Here is a 12,020-nt window from a genome sequence, read left to right on the forward strand (position 1 = left end):
TCAGTCGACTTAATTTCCAATACATCTTTAATGACTGCACAAAGCTAATGTAAACTAAGGTGGTCAGTTCTTGGAGGGAGGACCTTGTGTCACTCACTTTGACCTCCCTGACATCCAGCCTGACTTTCTAATTTTACAGACACAGAGAAACTTTAGCCCAAAGAGGTGGCTTTTCCAAGACTGTGTAGCATGATACTATCATAACTGGGGCTAGCACTGAGCTCTCATAGCACACCGGTTAGAACTATGCTTTTCTTTTTTTAACCTCCTTTCTCCATAAATTTTGTTGAATACACACAGAAGATCCTGATGTCTTATGAGATATGAGCCATCAGGAAAGCATGGTTTTTATAATGATTTTTAACAAGAGTTGAAGGTTTACTGATTGACTCCACCTTAGCCAGAAATGCAATTTACCAAGAATACTGTGGATTATTACAGTTTTAGTGGTAAACAAAAGAATAAATATGCCCTGGGTTAACAGTGTCCCCTCAAGTTCATATCTACTCAGAACCTCAGAATGTGGCCTTATTTGGAAATAGGGTCTTTGCAGACCTAATTAAGATGTAAGGTAAAAATGAAGTCATCCTGGATTAGGGTCGGCCCTAAATCTGATTAGTGGGGTTCTTATAAGAAAAGGAGAAGACATCAGAGACACAGACACACACCAGGCAGGAGGCCATGTGAAGACGGGGGCTGAGACTGGAATGATGTAGTCACAAGCCAAAGAACACAAGGATCTTGGGCAACCAACAAAAGCCAGGAGAGAAGCATGGAATGCACTCTTCACCCAGAGCCTCTAGAAGGAACCAACCCTGCTGATACCTTGATTTTGGACTTCTGGGCTCCTGACTGTGAAAGAATAAATTTCTGTTGTTTTTGGCCACCCAGTTTGTGTTAGTTCATTATGGCATACACAGGAAGCGAATACAGGCTGTGTCTACGTGAATATGCTTACGTACACTGCCAGGGTTCACAGGGAAGGGTGACACATCCCTCACATTGATCCGCTGGACATTTTCAATCAGCAGACCAAACAGAGGCAGGTAGAGAGTGGCTATCCTTGCTTGATGGCTCTGAAACAAAGGCACACAATTTAAGTTTTTCCTGTGGCTCTGAGAAGCTAATGATGGACTGAGCTGGCACTGGCAATCTCCTGTATTTGGATCCTTCCTATAAAGACTGCTGTTAGATTGTATTGCATAAACCGAGAATAGTCTTAGTGCTGTTACCACTAATTTTCTAATTGGTTATTTTCTTTATATTACTAAAAATAAAGAACCCATCAATCTGTATTTCCTTCCACTGGGACCACTCACCCTTGAAGCATATCTGTCATCAAAAGAATGCTTTATCAGCAGGTTCTTGAGCACGCTGATGGCAATCAGCCGGACCTCCCTAAACTCCTGGAGGGCGGTGCCCACTTCCCTCAGTAAGAGTCCCACCAAGAAGTGGTTTCTGCAGAACTCATCTGTTAATGAGTAGTCAAGCTGGAGATCTGGAATGAGGACAGAAACTACTTTAGTTAGAGAAGATATAACACACTTTGAATAAAATAAAAACCAAACCCACCCTTTGTATCTAGCCCATGGTGTGTGTCAATAGATGATTAGAGTTGGCTTTAAATGGGAAAAGGCCAATTATCTAAAATACTGCTTTACTTCTTAACACATCAAACTCTTCTATGAAAACAAAATTTAAATACAAATAATTGTACTGGATTTTGATTTTGGAAGCTATTAAATCCTGCATAATTATTAAGTTAGTGAATAGTTTGAGTACCAATTTTTAGAATACAGAACAACATATGTTACATTACAAATGTAACTTCGTTATTGACATGAAGTTAAAACATAAAGTTATTGTACTAATTGACAATATTATACAGAAGCAATTTGTACATAACAAACAAGTAATTAAAGAAAGAATAAATATACATGGTCTATTAAAATGTTCTTTACTACATGAGTTCATTTATCCATTTTCTGGTTGCTAATGCCTATATACTCCCATTAAAACCCAATGTGTTTAAAATAAACTAGTTAGCATATAACCTATTTATTCTGCCATCACTGAATGAAGAAATTATTTAATGCAGAATTTAAAAAAATATACTCATTACTTCTGCACCTCTAAAAGCAAATTAAAAAACTAATATAAACTAAAACTAAAATGGACCAAAATAGTAAATCATCAGCAAGCTTAATGACAAAACTAAAAGCTCTTCTGGAAAAGAAACGGAGGCAGACGTGAAATCTACTGAGGGAGGGTAAATAAAAGCAGCTGAGCATTACTAAAGCTGAAACACAACTTTTCAGCAAGCTGTAACTAGGATTTGAATTCTTATACTGAGTCCATTATTAAAAGAATATCTATAGACCCTTCTTTGACTTTAATTCCACATCAGACAGTTACTTCTGCAGCTATCCAAAATACTAACCTAAGTCCTATAAAACCCTTTAACAGAAGCAAGAGAAAGAGTATTCATCTTTCCAGAATAATCATGTCCACTGTTTGTGACTTTTAAGGACAGTTTATCCAAATGACAGTTTACAGCTTGAATTCACATAAACTCCTTAGAAGGAAACTATTTATGGGGTTAACTGTGCATGTGCAAGTGCATGTGTGTGCATGTGTGCAGAGAGAAGGGGCGGAGCAGGTGAGAAGGGAGAGAGGAAGGCAAATGCTAAAAAATATTTATCCCTCTCAGTGTTGTAAGGCAAATTATCTGTAGATGACCCATGCCCACCTGCCTAGAGCAGCCCCTCTTGTCACCAGACACCCTGATGGTCTGCTAGCAGCTTGTGCCAGTCAGCTGGGCACCCTGAAGGATTTCCACTTCACACAGTTCTGCAGGATGAACAATTTGGCCCTGCCAGGTCACAGGGGAAGGCGGGCCTTAGCACATGTTCACTGCCCAACCAGTGGGTATAAAAAGCTGCCCTCAGCACCCTGACAGGGGAAAGGAAGAGAGTGTCACAGTTCCCAAGTACAAGTGGGCTAGTAACTGGCTGTGAGGTGAGGGAGGAGGTGACAAGGTTTGGAGTACAGAGTGGGGAGCAACTGGAGTACTGGGAGAGGGCAGGGAGGAGACCTGACAGGCCCCACAGAGGAGGTGCTGAGTGACTGGTCAGGGAGGAAGATGAGGATTCCCCCAGGGAGGTGGTTATTTGAAGCTGAGGGTGTCAGGGGTGGGCATGCCATGTTTGAGGAGCTGGGAGTAAGCAGGCATGTCTGAAATGTGGGAATAGTGGGGAGTGAGAGCAGACAGGTGGGCTGGGGTTGGATTGAGGATGCTGAATGCTCAGCTGTTCCCTCGGCCCAGAATGCTTAACCCCTCGCTTTCTTCAGATTATCACCCAAAGTCACCTTCTCAGTGAGGCTTTCCCTGCCACTCTATCTCAAAATGCCACCCCTTCTCATATCTCCTTTCCTTGCTTTATTTTTTTCTCCTTAGCACTCATCACTCTCTGACATTCTACATATTTCACGTAGGTAGAACAGCCGGGGATTTTCATCCTTGTTGTCCGACTGTATCCTAAGGCTGGGCACAGTTGGTGCTATGTAAATATTTACTGAATGCTTGAATACCAACTCCAGGGCCACAGTCCCCCTTCTTGCTCCTTAAAAGGCAGTCCAAGTTTGTTCTGGGGGAAGATACTTATGTCTCCGAATGAATGTTTTTGTGTGTTTCTCTCCAAATTTCAGAGTCAGTTGATTTAGGTGTCATTAATAGTTTGGTGGCATCCTTCCACTTTTTCTCTCCTTAAGTATAAATAATCCTGAGCACACACAAGGTACTAAACTCAATAAATATTACCTGACAGCCCTGATAGACTAATTTGATTCATTTGACTTACTCAGTGAAAACAAAGAAATCTCTATGAGCTTAAGTCTCTTCAAACTTAAAGAGGATACAGAGCAGTTAATAAAGACTCAACATGCAAACATAAAAAGCACGTAAAAAGCCATGTTGCTTGCCATCTAGGTTACTGCCACCACTACAGACAGTGCTATGAAAATGGTGGAATAACACATTTTTGGAGTGAGCAGAGTTTTTTGTTTGTTTTACTTCTTAGAGAAATAGCCTAGAGGACTAGTGACCCAAGGAGCAAAAACCAAGGTGCCTCCCGGGACGTTACAGCAATGTCTTAGCTACAGTGAGAACACATTCACTGGTTTATCAGGAGTTTAAAAATGATCCAAGTTTATGGGAAATGCCTAAGTGAACAGCATATGTAAGCATTTCAGCAATCACTTGCATTCTTTTTCTTTTAAAGGAGGAAAATGCAAGAAAGCAAGCGTCACACCCCAAACCTACCTACAGGAGTGTCATTTGACTCCACAGTTGGTGAAAGAAAAGCTAATTCATGAGAAAAAAGGAAAAGCAAAACAAATAAAAATAAACTACAGTAAGTAAAATGAATTTCTATTGTTTAAGCAAAGGAATTTTTCAATGAAAAAGTCACACTGACAGGATCTATAGTCTGGTAAGTTTGCTGAAAACTAAGTTCTCATATAACATTTTATTAATATTTTTTAAAATGGAAATTTAACAAGAAAAAAATTAATTCATCAATGAAAAAAATTGGAAAATTCTAACGTCATGTTTGAATCAATTCTCCTTTCTTATCAAAAATAAACGGCTTTCTTTGTGAAAAGACTAAGATTAATATACATAAAGATTACCTTGGTATCTTTGAATCCTGCCTTTTCCAAAAGGCATTGGTAAATTCAAAGGAATATAATGTTCGTGATTGCACACTACGCGGAGAAATTCAAACTTGTATTCAAAGAGAGTCTGCAGGAAAAAACATTTAGTCATAAGTTAAATACCTCACTGGATACTTTATACAGCATCCTAAAAAGACCTATGGGAAATAATACACCCATTCTTTAGCTTGTTGACTGTCTTGGAACTGCATGCTCTATGCTATTTTACAGATTTTAGATAGGCTGTAGGGATTTGTTTGAAAATGGAGAACACATTTCATTAAACAATGTCCTCCACTGGCTTTCAGGGCATTTATTATTTATGCTCCTCCTACTTCAATAGAGGATTTCAGGCAGCTTATTATTATAGACAAAGACTCAATACAATAAAAAAATGAGTAAGGCAGAGCTTTAAAAAAGACACACAAGAGAAGAGACAGAGAAAGGCTACGTGGGTACTTCTGTTACCTTGTTAAATAAACTCTGATTCATGACACATATACTTGTAGTTTTGCAGTTGAGAAGTCATTTCAGGTGTTGACAAGAAAATCAACAGGTATGTTTATTTCACATTTGGAATTATTGTGTCCCTAACATCTCACGTGTTAATGGAAGTAAGTACTACTTAGTACTAGTTAGGATTTCCAAGAGAGGGAGTGAGTAGTGCCTCACGGGCTGAAAGAAAATTCTGACGTGAATCGAGAGAAATAAGTGGGTATCCAATGTGAATCTGCGAGACAAAAGGAACAGTGTGTAACACACACACTACCTTCGGATCTCCCGGAGCAAAGCAGCTGATGTAGTTGTTGATCTGCTTAAAGACGAAGCCCCTGTCCATGAAGGTGAAACATCTCTGCAGAGGAAACAATCCATAAAGGTACACAGTTAGGCCCGAACTTTTTTTGGAAAGTTGAGTTCAAATAGCACTTATTGTCAATAAGTTTAACCATTAGCATAAAAACATCCATCGACATTAACTGAGCACCTACTATATACTGGTCACTCTACCAGAAGAACATTTTAGTCACTTAGAGGTCCCCACCTTGATGAACATGGCAAGGCTATGATTCGCATTCTTAGACGCTTCTGGGTTATCTCGAAACTTCTGAGTGATGTGAGGCATCAGCATATTCACAACAGTTTCCACTGCATGATGATAGGATGCAGGAAATCTCTGGTTTCGCAATAACTAAAAAGAATCGAAAGCAAACATTATTTTTGAAGTCACAATCTCTTGGGGAAAAATATCTCATCCCTGAGTCCATTTAAAAACCCAGATCCTAATCTTATTTATCTGAAATGAGATACGATGAATTCTTCTTTCCTCTCTCAAACTCTTGTACAAGTATTCTAATACTTCGAATAAGTGCTGTGGATGAGATCTCAAACTTCAGTGCAATAAAGAGCACCTTGGAGATGTCTGTAAAAGTGTGCAGACGTGCCTCGAACCCCAGATTCTGATGCAGTGCTGCATTTCCACCAACTACTTTTGGTGATTCTAATGCCTGCACCTCTCAAAGATCTCTTTAGAAAATACTGGCTTAGGTTTAAGCTTCAAGTATTCAAACAGAAAATACCCACATTAGTGATTGTATGTCACCAGTTGAAACTGCTTAGAAGCAATCTTCTTCAAAATAACTTAATAATTTTTCCCCTCAAGACTACTTACCTAAGAAATTACACTCAGACCACTTAGCAATTAGCTACCACTTACTGTATGTCTTCCACACATCAGCCTGCACTAGATATTTTTACATACGTTTTCACTAAATTCTTTTACCCTTACAAGTTTAATCCTCATTTACGGAGGGTCAGAGAGGTCAGGTAAATGCGACCTCAGTCACACAACTAACAAAGATTCAAACTCAGATCCACCATGAGTCCAAGGCCTGTGATCTTCCTGCTGTGATACAGTGCTGCCCGCCCCCCATAAATGGAAGAATTTACTGAGGGCCTGAAATGTGAAAGGGACTGAATTAGATGCTCCACAATATTTATCTATTCACGCATGTGATTCTAACAGCCACAACAGGGGGTAATTTTCATCCCCTGTTTTACAGATGAGGAAACTGAAGCTTGGAGAGATTCAGTAACAAGTAATAAATGACCTTTAATACCTCTCCTTTCCTTCCTTTTAGTGGCAGAACTTTTGGGTTTAACAGAGGTACTTGGCTGCCCAGCTGGAGACTACATTTCCCTGCCTAACTTGCAGCTAGATAAGGGTCATGTGACTGAGTTCTGGCAAATCAGCTGTAATAAGAAGAGACACATGCTTCTTCCAGCCATGCCCATAAAAGGAACTGCCTGCTTTCCTAGTTCTCCTCTTAACTACCACCGATGCCAGCTTCTCAATCATCTGAATGAAGGTGACACCTGGGCTGGATAATTGGCTAGAAGGAGCTTGAGTCCCTGAATGACCTTGGGGGACAACCTTCTCCACTCTCTGAGCTGCCTCCTGGTCACAATTTTCCAAAAGAGAGAAATGAACCTTCTATCTTATTTAAGCCACTATTTGGCCTGTTTGGGAGTGCCAAACCAGTATCCCAATATAAAACAAATGGTATTTTGTGAAACTGGAACTGAAATCTAGGTATTTCTGACATGAAAGCATGTATTATTTTAAGCATTTTTTTGTGAAATTTTGAAATACTAGCTTTATAATAATCTAAATTCTCAAACCAGTAACAAGACAATCTTTGTAAACTCATATAAACTAAAGAATCCACTGAGGCAAGGATCAAGTAATAAAAATTTGAACTTTACCTACTTTCAATAACAGAACAGTAAATTTTGAAATTCCAAAGGCATATTGTTCCATATGTTCAGCCAATAACTCTATATATCCTGAGCTATCAGCCTCAATAGATAATCAGCTTCAAGGATGCCAGGGAAGGTCAACTCTAACCAGGAGGCACAACTGCTAGCTACCCAAGCAGGCCACTCCTAAAAATGAGGTCTCCTGGGGCTGGCACAGTGGCACAGTGGTTAAGTTCGCACGTTCCGCTTTGGCGGCCTGGGGTTTGCTGGTTCAGATCCCTGGCACAGACCTAGCACCACTTATCAAGCCATGTTGTGGCAGGCATCCCACATATAAAGCAGAGGAAGATAGCCACGGATATTAGCTCAGGGCCAATCTTCCTCAGCAAAAAGAGGAGGACTGACAACAGATGTTAAGCTCAGGGCTAATCTTCCTCAAAAAAAAAGAGGTCTCCCAAGAAATGCCTATAGCCTTCAGAATGGGGCTGAGTCAGTGGCTGCTAAAATCATGAAAAGTGGATGGGCAATTCTATAATGAATGGATGGGCTATGCACCACATAATCCTACTAGTCAATATTATCAAAACTAAAAGTGGGACAACCAGACATTGTATGCCTCCTGATGTGATGCAGTTGTACCAGCTATGAAGTAGCCTCAGCAAAAGCAATCAAACCTGAATGGACTCAAGTCTCTAGATATCACTGCAAGTTTACAGGAAACACAGGGGACAGAGAACCATGTCACATAACACTGTGAGGTTACAATCAGCAAGTCTAAAACATGGGAAATTCTGTTAGATAAATGTCCACTTGTTTTTAACAAATACATTGCATTTAAAAAACAAACAAATGGAGAGGGAACATTTTGAGAATCCAGGAAACTTCAGAGACACAACAACCAAATGCAATGTGTAGACTGTGTTCAGACCCTGATTCAGAACAACCAGCTGTCAAATGACATTTTTGAGACACCTCGGGAGAACGGAATACGGAGAGGGTGTTAGATGATAAAGAAATATTGCTGACTTTGTTGAGTGTCATAATGGTACAGTGGTTACATCTTTTTAAAAGGCTTTATCTGTTAGACATGATACACTAAAATTTTTAAGAGATGAAATAAAATATTTGGGAATTGCTTTTAAAACACTCTAGGAAAAAAATGTGAAGGTGGATATATAAAGTAAGAATAGGAGAATGTTGGTAACTGTTGAAGCTGGTGATTGACATGAGATTCATTAAACTATTCCCTTTCCTTTTATACTCACTTTAAAATCTCAATAATAAAAAGTTTCCATTAAAAAGAAAGAAAATGTGGTGAAGAATGGTGGATAATTAACATATCAACCAACCAACAATGCTGCTCAGTGATTAGATGACCACTCAGTGCCTCTGAAGACTGAAATGAAGCTCTCCCTGCAGTGACAGACAGCTGTGGTCAACAGTCCTAATTTGGCAACAAAGCAGTGAGATAAGACACACATCTAAAAGTAATAAAGACCAAGGTAATTAGATGCTTTTATGGAGATTACTATAAACTGAAATGGAAAAAAGTAATCCAGGATAATAGGCTGATGTCCAGGGGGGTTGAGTATATAAGCGCCAACTCAGGAAAGAGGACACTGAATCACTAAGAGTCTTCTCACCTCAACAAAACCCCGACTCCTGACCATGTCCTGCTATGGGATCACCTCTCAGTGCTGCTGCAGTGTCCCCAGTGGCCCAACCACCATCATCTGCTCCTCCGACAAATGCTGCCAGTGGGGGGTCTGCCTGCCCAGCACCTGTCCACACCAGATCAGCCTCCTCCAGCCAATATGCTGCACCCCGTGCCCCCTACCCTGCTGTGAGTCCAACACCTTTGTGCCATGCTGCTGGCTGCTCAGCTCCTGCCACCCGATCCCAGGACTGAGTGGGATCTCCCCGATGACCCATATTCAACCTCACTGTTGTCTGCCCTGCTGCGAACAGCCAAGTCTTTGCAGACACCCACAATAGACTACACAACATCCTATATGTATGTCATCTGGGATCTGACAATCACTGCTGCCCAGATCATTGCTTCATACAAGGACTTCGCAACAGCCTTCACATATTCCATTCTTTGTTCCTTACTTTGTTCCTCACTGTGTTCTTCTGCTCTCTTGGGTTTAGAGATCTCTTTTCTATGGGCTATTTTACTGCTCAGTGAGATATAATAAATAAGACTATTAGCTAATAAACTTCATTTTTCTGGCTTAGCAAACAACAACAGAAAAGTGATAGGGTACACAAGAAATTTGCCAATGACATTTCCTAGCAGTCTGAAGTTTCTCCCTCTTATTGGAATCCCTACATTACTTCTTCTCTCCTCTAGTTTCTTCTACAACTTCTTTTTTCTCCTATCTCCTCTTTATTTTCATTCACAAAAATCAGTCTTCTCTCTAACTTCTCCATGCTTATTTCTCTCTCTACCCTGCTAGTACATGAGAATAGTGACTCAGATCTCTGACTGCAGAGAGCATAACTGACCCACAGCCCAGCTGCTGTGCTCTGAAATCTGCTTCTGCATTTGCACCACGGCCACACCTTGCATGAGCTGCTTCCAGCCAATGACTGAGGGTGGCAGGGATACCAAGGCAGGCTTGTTCCTAAGGCATGTGGGACGACTCAAACTTTGCAGTGGCCTTGCTCAACTTGCATACAATTGCACATCAGTCTAAGATATTTCCTTCCTTTCCTCCCTCCTTCACCTTGGGTCAGACCTGCACTGCCATTTGAGAACTTTTCCACCCTCTTTTGGGCTTCTTCCCCAATTTTCCTCATAGTCATTGCCCCTAAAAAAACTCCTGCAGGATAATCCCATCTGGCAATCCAGACTAACACGAGAAAAGCTTAGGCTTATGATTTCGGCAGAGTGGTGCTCACAGATCTATTTCTCTAGTTGTGTCTGTTCTCTTCCTTGCCCAAACCTCAATCTCCACCTCTCAACAGGAAATTTGTTTGGCTGTGCCATTGCCCCTTGCGGCAACAACTGCTGGTTGCCTCCCAATATCTATTCTCTTTTTTCTCTCATAGTAATAGAACTTCAACATTTTAATTGGGTGCCTGGACACTCAGAATAAAGACTACATTTACCAGCACCCCTTGCAGCTAGGTGTGGCTAGCTAGCTAGCATGTGACAACCTCTGGCCAATGGGGTAGCAACAGGTCATATCCTTACAGAAAAAAGATGCATCTTTTCCTTCCTGCTGGCCCCATGTAGATGTGGTGATGAACTCAGTTAGATCAGGAGGACGAGCAGTACTCCAGGTAGACAAAGCAATGAGATGGAAGGAGTTCGGGTCGCCGGTAAACTTTGTGGAACAGAACCCCCATGCTAGCTTGGACTTTCATGTTAGAAGAAATAAACTTTTTTTCTCTTTAAGTCATTGTTATTTTAGATCCCTGTCACAGCAGCTGAATCTATAGCCCTAAACCTTAAGATATCCCAAGCAGAACTTATCACCTCCCATCTTCCCTAGTAAACCATGTCCTCAATACAGTTCAACGGCTCTGTGTTTCCATGCTCTCAAATTTAATATGTAGGTGGTCTTTTTCTTTCCCCACTCAAATCTGACTTTACTATGTTCTGTTTTGTTTAAGTCAGGTTTATTGAGGTTTAATCTACACACACTAAACTTCACCCTTTTAAGGTATACAGTTTGGTAAGTCTTGAGAAGTGAACACAGTTGCGTAACCACTACCACAACCAAGATATAATACACTCCTATCACCATAAAAGTTCCCTCATGTCCAATTGAATCCTTTCCCCTCACCCCCAGCCCCTGGAAACCACTGCTCTGTCATCTGTCCTTATAATTTTTTTTTCTAGAATGTCATAAAATGTACTCATACAGTGTGTAGTCTGCATGATTACAGTGACTTCCTTCACTTAACATAATGCTTCAGAGATTCAGCCATGTTATTGCAAGAATCAGTACTTAATTCCTTTTTATTACTAGGTAGTATTTCATTGTATGGAGTTACCACAATTTGTTTATCCATTCACCAGTTAATGGACATTTGGTTGTTTCCAGTTTTTGGCTATTATGAATAAAGCTGTTATGAACACTTGCATATAAATCTTTGTGTGAATATGTTTTCATTTCTCTTCAGTAAATACTTAAAGGTACAACTGCTGGGTCAAATTATTAGTTCTCTCTTATTCATTCATAATGCTTTCCATCCTCATCCTCAATGTCACCTCATTGCCCCCAGTGCTAGATCTTCATCAGCATCACCATAAAATGTCATTTCATGTTATTACAGTTAGAGAGCTAAAAAATGACAGGCTATTTCAACTCCAGGGGGAAAGTAGACTCATTGATACAAAACTTTCCAAGCCACTCTGCTAAAATTTGTACGCTCTTTCATCTTGTCACTCCTGTTAACGAACCTACCCTCCCTCTCTGTGGTCTCTACCAAATTGTCTGTTGCTGGGCCTCAAAGCTCCCCATAATCTCATTGTTATTTCTGAGTTAATCTTGTTTTTCACTTTTCCCCTCTGCTCTAAGCCTGAGCTCCACCACAGA

At 40.5% G+C, this 12,020-nt stretch overlaps 1 protein-coding gene across 46 annotated transcripts in view; it reads right to left on the bottom strand.

Moving 5' to 3' along the window:
• DOCK9 (dedicator of cytokinesis 9) overlaps positions 1-12,020 on the bottom strand; it is a 269,635-nt gene that overhangs the window by 67,940 nt on the left and 189,675 nt on the right. For 27 of the 46 annotated variants that reach the window (XM_070239982.1, XM_070239964.1, XM_070239958.1 and 24 more), the window contains exons 28-32: positions 5,756-5,902; positions 5,483-5,566; positions 4,690-4,801; positions 1,320-1,498; positions 963-1,076 (exon numbers count right to left, since the gene is read on the bottom strand). In XM_070239982.1, coding sequence (XP_070096083.1) covers positions 963-1,076; positions 1,320-1,498; positions 4,690-4,801; positions 5,483-5,566; positions 5,756-5,902 — 636 coding nt within the window. Of the gene's footprint in view, positions 1-962; positions 1,077-1,319; positions 1,499-4,321; positions 4,364-4,689; positions 4,802-5,482; positions 5,567-5,755; positions 5,903-12,020 lie in introns of all 46 variants that reach the window. The other 19 variants (XM_070239990.1, XM_070239979.1, XM_070239973.1 and 16 more) reach the window with 1 other exon arrangement.

This window comes from Equus caballus, chromosome 17 (genome assembly GCF_041296265.1).
Source record: "Equus caballus isolate H_3958 breed thoroughbred chromosome 17, TB-T2T, whole genome shotgun sequence".
NCBI lineage: Eukaryota > Metazoa > Chordata > Mammalia > Perissodactyla > Equidae > Equus > Equus caballus.